Source organism: Aphelocoma coerulescens, chromosome 1 (genome assembly GCF_041296385.1).
Source record: "Aphelocoma coerulescens isolate FSJ_1873_10779 chromosome 1, UR_Acoe_1.0, whole genome shotgun sequence".
In the NCBI taxonomy this organism is placed as follows: Eukaryota; Metazoa; Chordata; class Aves; order Passeriformes; family Corvidae; genus Aphelocoma; species Aphelocoma coerulescens.
The window spans coordinates 15,603,825-15,619,314 of NC_091013.1; the positions used below are offsets into that span (position 1 = coordinate 15,603,825).

The 15,490-nt window shown below is 38.3% G+C and overlaps 1 protein-coding gene across 3 annotated transcripts in view; it reads left to right on the plus strand.

The window, feature by feature from the left end:
* SH3KBP1 (SH3 domain containing kinase binding protein 1) overlaps positions 1-15,490 on the plus strand; it is a 215,602-nt gene that overhangs the window by 185,212 nt on the left and 14,900 nt on the right. For all 3 annotated transcript variants that reach the window (XM_069001636.1, XM_069001711.1, XM_069001788.1), the window contains 3 exons: positions 960-1,040; positions 3,467-3,629; positions 8,419-8,504. In XM_069001636.1, coding sequence (XP_068857737.1) covers positions 960-1,040; positions 3,467-3,629; positions 8,419-8,504 — 330 coding nt within the window. The remainder of the gene's footprint in view (positions 1-959; positions 1,041-3,466; positions 3,630-8,418; positions 8,505-15,490) is intronic.

Here is a 15,490-nt window from a genome sequence, read left to right on the forward strand (position 1 = left end):
GCAACAGCACATTCAGAAAATGTAAATGTACTTGAGAACAGCATATAATAGAACAGATTGAAACAAAAAATTGCCTTGTGCTCCTTGCCCTGCCTCCTCTGCTTTTCTTGGATTTCATCTACTGTAATTTTTATTGAAATGCTAATAGTGTTACCTAAAGTGGTTTTCAACACTACTAAGTTGAAATGGCATTAGCACCTAGTGGTTAGCCAATGCAACAAATCCAATATCCAGTAAAGCATTTCTTATAATGTGGGGATTAGAAGATTTTATCTTGCAAGTGCCAGGAAATTTTTGCAAAATCTTCCCTGTGTTGGTGCCACAAGTTCCCATATTTCTTGGAGCAACAGAAGTCCATATGTCAGGGCCTCTTGTACAGAGGCAGAAGAAGCCAGGGGCTTACACCTCCAGGTCAAAAGCTGTCAGTTAAAATAGTCATGCAGAATGCTGCCAGCACTGCTCTTCTCCTCCTTCTAATATGTGGAAGTGAACAGCTACTAGTAGTGGAGAAAAAGGAGAGGGATGGGTTAATTTAATGTAAAATAAGCTCTGTATATTCAGCTCTATCAGGTATTCTCTTGATGTTGCCCAGTTAATTGATTTATTCCTAATGTTTCTGCACACTGTTGAGTTGCTCTTCATTTAAGTATGTCTGTAATGATAAAGGATCTGTTCACATTTAAAAATCTGCAGTTACTGATTTTTTTTTGCCCACAAAATAGTCTGAAAGTGTCTATTCTTTTGCGGTCCATACTTTGGAAACTGTGAATTTGATTATAAAGACATTTGTAATCGTGGTGCAGGCAAATATTTGATTTAAATTTTTATTCAGTTTTAGCAAGACATTTTCAAATTGGGGGATATAAAAAGCCTAAGAAATTGCAGGATTAAATCTTATGTTACTGTCTATACTGTTTTGTTGGCTTGCTCAGAATTCCAAATTTTTCTGTCTTTGACAGGGACCACAGATCGAAAGCATGAAATCAAAAAGATACCACCTGAACGGCCAGAATGTCTTCCTAATAGAACAGAAGAAAAAGGTATGAAATGTGCTTTTCTGCCTGTTCTCTGCAGAGAGATGAGGGAAATAGAACCAATGCACATCCTCATTTCCCACTCTCTGTTGCCATTAAGTGTATTGTTTGGATGTTTGTTTTCCACTCTGATAGACTGCAAAGACAGGCATTTTGGAAAGGCTCTCATTGTTGCTTATGGACTAAATTCAGGGTGTTCAGTTGTACCCAACTGCTGTTGAGTACATGCAGCCACAACTGAAGTCAAGGGGAGATTTGCTCTCAATACATGAAATGCTGTATAAAGCCCAGTGCTCTGTAAAACACAGGTGCTTGATCAAGTAAAATACCCCAGATTAGCGTGTACTTTTTTCTTAACATCTGTCTTCTTTGGTTCTCTAGTTGAAAGCAGGGTTGGTGGTTTTCCTGCATCACAAAGGGATTTTGTGGAGCTATAGTCATTAATGCTTATGAATCACACCATTATCATTGCCACAAAAGTCACAGGCAAGGCAGTGCAGAAATGAAAAAATTCTTCAAAGCTGTGTTTGAACATTGTGAGAAATGGGACACAGTAGCACACAGAGCAGGGACAAGCATATTAAACCTTTAATGGGTTCATTGTGCTCATTGTGAATTGCGAATAGTCTCAGGAAAATAGTTACATCAATTCTCTAATTGAGATGGTGTCAAGTTTCCTATGTGTTAAGTGGACTATTAGATTGTATGAACAAGTGTGTTTATGGGATTTCTTAATGTCTAAGTATTTGAACTTGCAGCCTTTTAAAAGCCATATGTATGCATATGACTAAATGCATAATATCCAGTTGTAATTTAGGGCCAGAGCCTTCAGATTTTGCACCAAGATCTGTTTCTGGGTATACATCTCAGTGATCTGACAAGTGTTTAGCTGTTTCCTCTACATGTGTTTACTTTTGATTATGTGTTCTGCTTCTCATGGTTATCTTAGCAGTAAAATCCTTTGCTTTCCATTTTTGAACTTAGAAAACCAACTGCTAAAACAGCAGAGGAAGTTTAAATATGTTACTCTCCTAGGCTATAAATATCTGTAACTTTTCTAAACATTGAAAAGCTGCTGTAGGAGTTGGGCCTACATTTCAGGAGTACTGGGAGTGGCAGGAATCGCTCATGTGGTGTGGCAGCAGGGGTGGCACAGGAATATCCTTTGAGCTGTGTGTTGGCACACTGCCCAGCCTGTCCCTCATACAATTTCAATTCTTGGACACTAACGAGTATAAATTGTTATAGGATTAAGTGTGCAAAAATTACCCAGTATGCTGGAAAAGCTTCAGTGTTACTGAGGATCCGATGACTGCATCTTCTCAAAGCATACTGCCTGTGAACAATAGTCACTAAATGGACTATTCCAAACCTAATGTACACTGCGTTGCTGGGGATTTATTCCGTGATCCTCTCAGACTGAAATGTAGAACCCATTAAGCAATACCCTGTAACATTCCCAATACCTCTTATATGTATACAGAGGTGTAGCATTCATGGCATATTCATGGCCAGCATTGTCAAGGGAAGTGGGGTGTTGAAACAGTAGGATATAGAGAGCAGACTTTTAGTCCCTTCGAGAGTTTTGTCCTTTCTTTAAGAAAAATCAGGCCTTTTCTGGTGTGGCAAACATGCTTACATGTTTGTTTTGCATTAGGAATTTAGAGCATATTATTTAGAAGAGTTATTCATGTGTATTGTACTTTACATATTCACAGGCAATGAATGTTTGGCATTGGATATTAACATGGTGGCACTCCCTAACTATGCATAATCAGTTCTGCAAATGATCTAGGTTTTCACTGGCTAGCTGAAAAATTCAGCATATAAGACTGTGCTTAAAACGTAAATAATAGGTCTGATTTTTCTGAGGAGTTTACATCCTGCTACACTTCGTTAAATTTTTGTGCTTGTATTTTATTTTCACTTAACTGTAGTTCACTTGAATCATGCTTCCCCCCCCCCAAAAAAAAAATGTCCAAGAGATGTTAAGAATATCCAGCATAATTATTTTTGTGATCTTATAAATTAATATTGTTCCATATTAAAGTTTAATATAAGTTGTGCTCATGGAAATTGTACCATATGATATGTAATTTCTTGCCATTCTTGTACTTTACAGTCAGAAACCAATAAGTTACTAAAATAAAAAATAGTATTCCCTTTAAGACACTGCACATATTTTGGCTGGGGAGTTGCAGGCAGAACAGCCAGGCAGGTTGAACAACTGATTTGTGGCAAACATATATAATAATAAATATATATAATAAATAAAGAATGATTTAGAACAGAAATGGAAAGGAAATAAGCTTTTTCTTTATATACAATCTATCTACGGTTGAAGATTTCTTCTTTAATTGTAGACTTGTGAGTGGAAATGAATTCCACTTAATAATATCCATGTTCTTTTTCTGGAAATGATTGATTTAAAGAAAGATCAGAGAGAGAGCAAAAACAGCTAGACTTGCAGAAGCCTTCAGTTCCTGCTATACCTCCGAAGAAACCTCGGCCACCCAAAGCCAACGCTGTGAATAGACCTGGTACCTTGCCCCCAAGACGACCAGAAAGACCAGTTGTGCCTGTGACTCATGCAAGGTATTGCTTTTCTTCTGTCCAATGCTTTAGGGATTAGTGGAAAAAACACACATTTAAAAAATTTAGGTTTTACAGTTTATGTCACAATTTATTTCACAGTAAACTGTATTTAAAGAAGAAGATAAAAGAAAATCCATGTAGTCATCTGGCTGGATCATATCTTCTCAATAATAACAGTCAGACTGCTCATTACTACTTCATTTCTACTGATGAAATTCTACTGTTACTGCAACAGTGCAGAATGTGTGGGAAATATCAGTATGTTACTCTGATGCTGACTTTCTTAGTTTACCTCAAATTGTTGCAGCTTAGCTTGGGCAGTAAATCAGTGTAAAAGCTTGGATTGTGCTGAGGAATAGCATTAGACAGTGCACATTTCAAATACTGTCAGCCTGGTTTCAGTCTGCTTACTTTGATCATTTTAGATCAAATTTTAGCAAAATACGTGTGTCTTCATAGAATGCTCTTTTAGCTGGTACTGCTGCAGAATAGTGCTGTCAAATATTTATGCTCTAATGTTGGTTGTCACTCTGTAGTTACATGATCCTTTTTATCAGAGGTGGTTACAGCCTTTGAGGAGCACTGAGAAACTGGACTTGCCAACACAACTCCACTTATTCTCTGCTAGAACAGAGGTTACAGAAATTAAAGGCCTGACTGTAGTCCTAATCAAGTCTAGGTGGCTACATTTTAGTCATCAGCATCTAGGTTGTGCACTGTAGATTTCCTTTATGCATAGTGAATAGAGTTAGATGAAAACCAGAATAAAAGCAGTTGCCTAAAATGGGCAAGCTGTGCATCTTGCAGAAATACTAGAATATAGATAGGCATGGAAATAATTTTACTATTGTACTGTTAGGAAAATTATCTGCCATTGAACTTCTGGAGTTCAAGTATTGTAATGGTGACTTAAATACTAGAATAGAGTATTGGTTAGAGTAGAGTGAAATGCTAGATATTGATTCCCTTCATTCCTCCACATATGGTTAAATAAAAAAACACTCTCAGTGAGAAATCTGAGGCAAATTAAAAGAAAAAAAGGCACCTGCTTTGTGCTCCCAGTTTCATCTTACTGAAATGCTTTGGTTGTACATCTCCGAGAACTTACCCTTCTATCCAGGTGCTACTGCTGCAGCTTCTTTTGGACTTGGCTTTGAACATGCTTGCCCAGTTGCTCCAAAATACAGTCTATACCTGCTGATCACCTGGGCATACTTGGAAATACAAGTATTTACTACAATCTTCAGATTTAGCTAAGTGATGTCTTGGAAAGATCAATACATAACCTAGTGCTCAGTTCACTGGTGAAGTCATGCAATGGAGTAGCTATTCTTTTGTTCTATCCTTTGCCTGAAAAATTTTAAACATACTATAAATTTTTAGCATTTAGAATTTTGGGAGGGTATTTTGTTGCTCTTGTGTTTTCCTTTTCTAAGTACAAAACTGCATGAAGTAACCATGTATTTTTAAAGATATTTCAATTTTCATGTTATCAAAGACAAAAGGCACACCTAAACAGTAACCTTGTTATGTTCTTAATTGTCCAAACTTTGCTATGTCTAGCACAGAAAAAAATGGAAAAGACTTTGAATTGCTTGGATAATTAAGAAATATGAAACTTCAAATGGAAGCAGTCACTTTAGTAAAGGTGTTTTGTTTTTAAATCTGTTTAGTTTAATAAGATAGTAATTATTTTAAGGTCTACTGGTATCCATTTCCAAAATCTGAAAAGACTAAAGCAATTAGAATAAAAATTGAACCAGCAGAACTTTTGCTGACCTGTTGTGGTTTAACTCTGTTTGGGCAGCTGAGCCCCACGCAGCCACCCACTCACTCCCTTGCAATGGGATGGGAGTGAGAATCAGAAGGGCAAAAGTGAAAAAACTTTTGGGTTAAGACAAAGGCATTTTAACAGGTAAAGGAAATGATGCATGTGCAAGCTGAGCAAAGAAAGTTGCTACATCCCATGGGCTGGCAGCTGTTCTGCTGTCCCCTAGAAAGCTGGGCTTCATCACCTGCAGTGGTGACTTGGGAAGACAAATGCCCCAACTCCAAACATCCCCCCCTTCCTTCTTCCCTCAGCTCTAAATGCTGACTGTGATGCCATGTGGTGTGGGATGTCTCTGGTTTCAGTTGGGGTCAGCTGTGTCCCCTCCCAGCTCCTTGTCCACCCCCACCCTCCTCACTGGTGGGATGAGAGGAGAAGCAGAACAGGCCTTGATTCTGTGCAAGCACAGCTCAGTAACAATGAAAACACCCCTCTGTTATCTACGCTGTTTTCAGCACAAATTCAAAACACAGCACTATGCAAGCTGCTATGAAGAAAATTAACTCAATCCCAGCCAAAATCAGTACATGATCCTTAGGGGAAAATTACCATAGTTACAAAGTGAGTCCCATGGGATTTCCATGGCAGTTGCTAAGCCAAAGAGGATTTTCTTCTGTTCTGAGTAAGTGGCTTGCATCTTATGCGTCTCACTGACTTTTTGTAGTGATGATTGCTTTTCCATTTAAATATAATCCTCCTTCACTGGGGGCAGAGGAGGGCTTCAAGGGCAATAGGACAGATAAAAACTATGTGGGACAGTGAATAGCTGTCAGTTTGTTCCAAGGCTTCATAGCTTACTTAGACATGCCATGATTATACAATTTACAGATAAGTCATTTCTCTGGAGTAGGCAAGCCATAAACATCTACAGAAGGTGCATCTTTACAATCAGTTTAAACCAATCCATGTCCATGCCACTGCTAACAGGGTTCCTTGTCCTGGCACCCCATTCCCACAGCCTCCCTTATGTTTAGCACCAGCATTTGTGCAGCAACTCAGCCATATGGGTCAGCGAGTTGCTCCAGATGGCAATTAATCAGTTTGCAGTGGGCTTTCTATTAGTGTGGGGTTTCTCTCAGGCTGATCATCTGTCTGGTCAAGCTGACAGCCCGCCTGTATGGGCACAAGCAGAGAGGGACACGCTCTGAACAAGAAGGGAGGGCTCTGCTCCTTTCACAGCAGTATGAATGCAGAGTGGCATAATAAGCCTGTTGATTCTTCTGACAACAGGGTTGGGGTTTTTTTGTGGGGCAGTTGCCATATATCGTGGTATCTTTTGTAGGCAAATGGTAAATGTTGTGACTTTCAGCCCTGAATCATGCCATTCTAAGAATCTCTCCAAAGCCGTGCTCACACATTTCCTAGAGTGCTTCCAACTCACATCGTGCTCTCAGATTGCTGGGAAATATATGTGTGCAAAACAGAGTATGAAGTCAGATGCTCATTGCTCTGTCAGCCAAGAAACTATGCTGCTTCTTATAGGTTTACAAATATATAAGGAATTTAAGAAAAAGTTAAAGACTAAAAGATAAGAAAACTAATTGTTCAGGTAGATCACTTGGAAATACCCATATTTATCATCTTTCCAATTAATACATTTTTCTATGCATGTATTAAGTTTCTTCTGTGTCCTTGCTGGTGCAGACTGCCTGCCATATTGAGAGCTGTAGAGGACTAGTTTGCTTTTAATCTGATTGTCTATTTTTTTGTTCACTTGTCGCCCTATCACAGTGTTTAATTGGATATATGTTCCCTTAATCTATGACTTCCTCTGGGTTTTAATAAAAATTTTCGCCTCTTTATCACAGCCTTCCGGAAGTCGGAAATAGAGTTTCCAGCCACTTTGTGTTTTGGTCATAAACTGCTGCCATGAGCTGAGGTTCAGGCCATCTGTCATCAGCTTATGGTATCAAAAGCAGAGACCAATGAAAAAATCAACAAGATTTGGGAGCTCACTATGTATTCAACAGCTAATTGTTGCTAATTATTGCACTGTGCAGTAGTGCACATCTGCCCTGATTGTACCGTGGCAGATCTATATTTTTATCCCTAAATTGGGTACCTTACATACATCATAATTTTTACAGGACTACATTGGGAATAGTCATTGTCGAAAAACTATTGTATTTCTCAGATGACCTGGCAATGATGGCAAGTACATTAACTGAACAGCTGTTATCACAGTAAATATCAGAAATTTGAGTGACCTGTGCAATACTGAGTTACTTGCCTACCACTGTTTTTTTAAAAATTGTTTCAACAGGTAGATTATTTTAGTAAACTCGCATACTTGTGGGATAGAATGTTCTTCAAAGAAGGAATAATTTTGTTGCTTTTGTTTGATCTCCTATTTGACTTTAAAATAGCTTCTCTGTATAAAGTATCATAGCTCCTGACACCTTACTGTTCCAAAGCCATTTCTGACAAATTAGGTCATCTTGGTTCTTTGGACTGTGGAAACACTATTGATAGTCCAATCTCAGAAGAAAAGTGCAAAAACATGGTGGAGGAGCTGAATTGATGAGTAAACACTCAGAACTGCTGAAATGTACAATGCTAGCTGGAGGTTCTCTCCCTTTCTGCAGCATTCCAGGTAGTCCACTGCTGTAGTTTGTCCAAGCCAATTAATTAGAAAAAACTACAAGGAAGATGTTGAAGAATGTCCCCTTGCCCTTAGGTTTCGTTCGTGTTGAGATGCTGTGAACATCTGAAGAATTATTCCAGACACTACAGGGTCTAAAATAGGCTTTTTTGACAGGTGTTAAGGAGAAATGAGATAAGGTTAATCCAGACAGCATGTCGACTTACTAGAGATTGCTGTCACTGACATTGCTATTACTCTGGTGCTGCGAAGGAAGAACACTTTGCTCTCTCATTATTAATTGCAAGTTAGCTATCAATTTACTGTAATCCACACAAAAACTTCCAATAAAACATCTCCTCTTCTTGATCCAAATGCAGGAGCGATAGTCCAAAAGTGGAATTAGTGGGCAGTACAGTATCCGGCACTCTAGAGAAAGACTCCTCTGAAAGAAGCAATGACATCGGTAAGTTATAGCACTTTCTACAGTTTGCCTAAGAAATTAATGGTGCAAGTTTCTGCTTTTTAGTGACTTCGGTATAATTCAAGAGGCAAATTTGGCAAGGAATGTGAGTGCTTTTATATCAGATTTTAACTGCAGGATTAAAGGATCATTTCTACTTTAAAATAGTTTTGTGGGGGTTTTCAGTTAAAAAAAAATAAAATTAAAAGCAAATATGGAATAGTGAGCTACTTTGAATAGGAAGGCTCTTGTTATTTTTGTTTAAAAGTCTAAAACAAATGAGAAGGCCAACAATAATAAGACATACTTGTTTAACTGATGTAATAGTGATGCCATGGTTTTAATACTGCAGAAGATTGTGGGTCTGGTGCAGTTAGTAATCTTTACACTTTCCAATACAAAGGAATAGAAACCCATTTCAGGTCAATTTGACTAAATTTTACTTCCTACACCAATTAAATGCAGTCTAAATTTCTATTGTAAACAACTTGTGTTCCTGAACCATGAACATTTAATCAGGAAGTCCCCTGGAAAGGAGCAACAACAGGTTATTTTTCTGTCTTCTCTCACCCTCCTTGCTCCTCAAGCTGGCAAAGCCGGAGAGATGGTGTTTGCTGGGGTGGGTGCTGCCGTGCATGGCCCTGGGTGAGCAGGGTGCTGCGAGTGCTGTCCCAGGGCAGTGGGCACGAGCCCCACAGCCATCTCCTGCCTCTGCTCAAAGAGCCCAGACCAGCTGCTGCTGTCACTCTGTGCTGGCAGCTGTGCCCACACAGCCCCGTGCTTGTCACAGGCAGAGCCCGGGATCCTGCCTGGGTAAGCTTGCTGCCTTTCACCAGGCCATGAAATGTCATTTTGGTGTCACGGTGTCTACCCAGACTGCTTTATTAGAAAAGCATTTCTGTAACATAGCACCCTTTTCAACAGCCAAATATGCCTTTCCTTCAGATTTGGAAGCAGAACTTTAAGTTATAAAGGAATTTTAATTGCAACATAACAGCAAAACACTAAATGCATTTCACAAAGGTCTATGAGCTTTCCAGCATACATATGTCTGCTTTTTGTAAAGCTTCTGCTGTTGCTATGGTTCTTCTGGAGTAGCAGGTAGTATGTTTTTCCCAGATTCTCATTTGGCTTAAACATGGAAAGCTAGAAGCTTGCAATAAATTGCATGCACATTTTTATTGTAGAGATTATTAGGAAGGAATAGTATGGAAATGCAGACAAATTCTACCATTTAGTGTTTCTTAACTATGTTTACAAATTTGCTTCAAAGCACATAAGCCTCTGCTTACTTGACTATTATGAGTGCAGGTAGCATGCAGTGGTGTGATGGAAGTAAACTTTTTTATTCCTTGTTCTAGTTTCCTTGGAATCACTATCAGGATAAAAGCTTAAAGTGTTTTGGGTTTTTTTAGTTTTGTTGGTTATGGTTTTATTTTGTTTTGTTCTTAACATGTTAGGCAGGAAATTTGATTTATAAGAATTTTTGTTCATTTCCAGAACATGGAGGGGGAGAGGAGGGTCGTGGAGGGAGGAATTTGGGTTGTTTTGGGGTTTTTTTTTAGATGCAGAATAGGAGCCAACAATGACAACATGTTGCAAAGAGTTTAGCTGATGACCTCCTGTTACCACTTACACGGAGAACCTATTGAGCTCAAGGATAAAATAGTGTGAATACTTAAATAAGTATAACTTGATAGGGTCAAACCAGAATGGCATTTACAAGGACAGATCGTGTCATTCTAGCCTATTAGACAACTTTTTAAAAGAAATAAATAAATAAATTATGGTTTTGAATTGAAAGGGATTGAACAGAGATCAGAACTGTTACAAATTTTCAGGGGGCTTTTGACAGCTCGTGTAAAATGTTGTCAAATAAATAAAAAGCATTTTAAGAGAGGGCAGAGTAATAAATCAAGGCTTAATAAGGAAAACCAATTCACAGTGGATTAATGTCTTTTACTGTGAGGAGAGGTTTGGAGTTCAGAGCAGTCTGTGTTGCAGCGTAATGGTAGAGGTTTATGGTAAGTGTGTTATATTTCGTTTATTTTATTTACAAAGAGAACAATGGGTTGGAGAAGTCTTGTGGCTACATGAGTTATTAGAAAAGAAGATGGATGCGTGAGTGGAGGTGTCCAGTGTATTCCAAAACACTGGTGGATCTGGCTGTGTGAGTCCAGATAATATTTAACAGTGATACGTCTTACTGGTGGTGCCCCCGTGTCATGTGCTCTGTAGGAAAGACAACTTCAGCTTCTCTGAGGCTCATCCATCCTGTCAAAATGGATTTGATTAAATCTACCATTTGGTGTCTTTTCAGAAATCCAAATTTACGCCACAAGTGTCTATGTGACAGACAAGGTGTGACTTAGCAGTAGCCTTTGAAGAAAATTGAAGTTAAATGGCCTTTGTAGAACTTTGGATGCGTGACCATTCTGGTTACTGGGCTCCTCTTTATTGTTCCATTAGTCCAGTGCCATTCCCAGTCACTCAGAGCTCTTGGGGAGAACAAGGGGAAAAGCAACAATTACCTGCAAGTTGCCTCACCCTCTTTCATGCTTATGCTAAATGATGGTGAATTGTGCTGAAAATGAAAACCACACCACATCCTGGCTACTTTGCACTAGAGATGTTAAGCTGGGTAGTGACTGTCACTTTCTTAATCCTATAACCAGTCTAAAGCTTTTGTTCCTTTCATGCAGTGCAGAGAGATGGACAAAAACAATGGAGAGACAGTTTTGGTTATTAAAGCAAACCATACTAATGCTGGATGGTGAGCAGTGCTTTATTCTGTGAATCCTTTTTAAGGATTTCTAAGTTGGTTCCTTTTCTTTACTGTGATGAGACCAAAACCGCTGTGACAGGGAGGAGAAGATACAGGGTTCTTCCATATGCCATCTCTCAAAAAGCAAACAAGTGATCAGCAACAACAAAGTCAGTAATGCCATGAACAATGGAGCAGTAATATGCTGAGTTGAATTGGGAATCCAGATTCAAAACTTGCATTTTGTCTAGGTGCCTTGGAAATGGCTTTTTCCTGTTTATTTTCTGAGTAATATTCTACCAGTGGATCAGTGTTGTCTAACCAGAAAACCCTACACCTTTAAAAACAACTTTAAAAACATTCTCACCCCACTTTACCAATCAGGAAAATCAGAAATGCTTGAGCAAGGTTAGGTGATGCATAATACTGTTAATAATGTTCTGTGAGTTGCATATATTAAAACTTATTTTTATGTAGTTATTTGCTCATGACTCGGTTTCCCTAACATGTTCTGTGGAGTTGTGACTTCACATGTAAATTCTTGATGATAATTCAGTACTGATTACAATTTTCCAATCTGTGCTGACAAGAGAAAATTCTGCTTAGCAGCGTCACTCGTGATGGTAGATATAATGGCAGCTCTTTCTACTGTTGTCCATACATTTACTTCTTTTCACAATCCTTACAAAAGCCATTGGAAAACTAGCCTTCAGAATATGCTATTTAAGAGGAACCATTCCCCTTTCCTCCTCACTTTTTCTTTTGTTTTCTTTTTCCCTGTTTTCAGTGATGTCTTTAATTTCCTTTGCACACATCTTGCATTCAACTTTTCCTACTTACATCTCTTTGCCATGGCTAGCTCTTCTTCATTTCATGAGGGTAAGGCCTTTTTTCTTCCATTTCTTTTCTATCCTGTCTTTGGTAAGTTCACAATGCATAACAAGCAAATACAAAAAGAAGCATTTTGTAGAATGCCAAAGTTTACATGGATATTATGGTTTTGTTTTCTTTAATTAAAAGCTGAAATTGAGCATACTGCGACAGAAGATCTTGCACCATAGTGTTGAAATGAGAAATCATTATCATTTAATGTCTCATAAGAAATTTTAGTGACAAAAGTGACATGTGCAGTTTACATGTGTTGTTTGTCAATACTCTGGATTCATTAACCTGTTCTTGCAGACAGATTTTGTCATCACAATGTGTAATGCATCTATTTCATTGTGCAAAAGCATTTAAAAACAGAATGGTTTTCTAGTCTGAAAGAGAAAAAAAAATCACAACATAGTGTAAAAATTTGAAGAGTGTTCACTGGCACTCAGTGGAAAATGTGTGGTCATGTCACCCAAGACTTGCTCTCCAGTATCGCTGTGGTTAAATCAGAATGGTTACTTACATCTGTTGGTACATCTCTAACAACAACTGGTCTGGATTGGCAGTGGCCTTTTGAGCTTTTAAAATGCTTCTAAAGCAACATAAGCTACACTGACAATAAAGCCTGTTCTACAAACAGAAGAGTTCTTACATAGAGCTACATTGATTTCAACAGCTGTAATTCATGCCTTATGGCATAACTGGACCTTTCTTTAGGTGACGTGTTTCTTTTTAATTTCATAAAGAATTTTGTATATGAGGGCCAGTGTGATGACAGAAACATCTAGCACATATAGTAGCTTAGTGGATCAAAAACTAATGCTTCCAGAAAAATGGTATTGAGTTATTTCTGCAAGTCAGGATCAATCCTAAGTCTTAAATATATACACACACACACACACACACACACACACTTTGGAATCCTGGAATCCTGAAACAAGTCTTGTCTATCCAAAACAGGGTTGCTTTGGCATCATTTAATACTTAAAACCATATGGATTTAAGCTAAGTGACTTAAGGAATAAACCACAAAGAATTAAAAATAATGTATCTACTGTGGAAATGATACGTTAATCCCCACAAGAAGCAGTTTCTGTGCTTTGCAGAAAGACTGAGTTGCACAGAGCCAAGTGAACACATCTTTCCAATATTTTTCCTGGCTCTTTACACGTTTTGCATAGTATTTATGAAATCAGTTAATAATCTTCATCAGTGCTAGCATAAGGCACATATGCCTTCATTGGTTCCTGCTGAAATATCTAATGATGATATGCATTATCCTAAGAGTTTCCCTGGAAGCTGGTTTTAGTGCAAGTCCATTTTTCAGCATTTCTTCAGACTTTAATCTGCAGAGCATTTGCTGGTGTATCATGGAGTACTGGCCAAAGCCACGTTATTACCCGTTCTTTTTTTTTCTGTCCCTCCTTGCAGAACTGGTGCTAGCTTGCCTGAAAGTATAGTTAAAAATACCCTCTTGAAAATACCTAATAAACAAAAAATTTTGAAAATCCTCAGTATATCATGTTTCCTTGAGCTGTATTTGCAGTTGTTGTAGAGCTGTATTTGTCAGGAGAGGTGACTGCTGTGCCTCTGACTGCAAGAAAAAGTGATCTAATGAGATTTGGACCACACTAGGGAAAAAGATGGAGAATTTCCAGTAAAAGGCTGTAGAATGGAGCAGGTTTGTCTTTAAATCATAGGCTGTTATACTGAGGCATTATAATACTTTTGCCTGAAAACACAGAATAAAAGTTGGAAAACCAGAAAATACTGGTGAATATAAGGGTTGGAGGACAAAATGTGACTCATATAATGAAGATCAAAATCTGCCTAAACCGCTTTCTATGCTGCAATTCGTGCTCATTTTAATAGGGCAAAGCAAAGGAACAGAATTGCCCAACTGGTTTAAGTTGTAATGTTTACATCAGTGAGTCAAAATCACCCGTAAATGTAGTTCTGGACTGTAAATATTGTAGTCATGAATATGGGATTGGTCCATTATATAAATTAATCAGGCTTGTTGCCCTGAGGGCTCCAGAAAAAACCAGTAAACTAGAAATTTAAATTGGTTGCCATGCGTATCAAGTTGAGGTGCCTGAAAACAGCATATCCATTTCTTCTAGCTCCTCAGTTTTCTTGACCTTTCAGTTCTTTCTTGGCATGTTCTGAATTGTTAAAAATAAAATCCTTATGAGGGCACTGGCAAGTGGTTAGCAAAGCTCATTATGGCAGCTTTCTACATTCAGCTATTAAAGCGATAAAAGTCAGGATTGAAATGGGAGAAGATAATTGGGTGTTTTAGGAAAGGTTGTCCTAAAGTCACAGCTGTCCAGGGACTGTCCTGGGAAGCCGGGTGAGCTACGCTGTTTTCCTCCAAGGCACAGAACTGTGTGGGCAGGCCTCCCTGGCACATCACTGTTGCACTCCAGAACAAAGAAACCTTGCAGCCAGGGAGCTCTCCTCCTAAAAGTGCATTGCCCAAATCTTAAAAAACAGTCTGTGATTCATTATGGGTGAGATTTTGCTGCCTGAACCCTGGCTGGAAGCATGGCTGTATTCCTCGAAGGGTACAATGCTGTTCAGTGTGGAGAGAGTAGCAGAATCTGGATGCTTCAAGTAGCTAAAATAAGTGTAGTCTTCTTAAAATTCCCTCTAACATTCAGATTATTGAGTTATTTTTAAATTTCTACTATATATTGAATGGGTACTAATGCAGAAGATTTTGTCTGCAGTGTCTGTCTCATTTGATAGCTTTCAGGATTATTGCATTTAAAGACAGTATACATAATATTTCACATGCCTGTTGTCAACCTTTTCAATGTATTGAAGATGATTATGAAATGAAATCTACCTCTGTGGCTTCTGTGACACTGTCTTCTTCAAATGAATTCAATGCCACCTTTGCCTCATTTCCTTCAGCCCTGCTGTATTTCTGTTCTGTGAAACCTTGCCATGAGCATTCTGAATGTGTTGATTCTCTTTATCCATAATTTCCATTTCAGTTTTCTCAAGGTGAAATCTCTCTACTAATTCAAAAAGCTTTCTGTGATTGTTATGTATAAATTATTTTGACCAAATACTAAAAAACCTAAATGTAATACAAAGTTAAGGCCTAGCCACATTTTATGCCAGCATAGTAAATGCAGGAGGTAAAAGGAGTAAGAAAGGAAGTATAGCCACTTAACTTTTTATTTCTAGGATTTTTTGGGGGCTACAAACTGAAGGTCATTTCCTAGGAAGGTACAAGTCTAATGAGTTTAGAACGTTTTTTTTTCTAAATAATTTTTTTTCCTGGATCTGGGCATTTTTTTAAAAATACCATCATCATGCTTTAAATAACCATGTTTCCAAA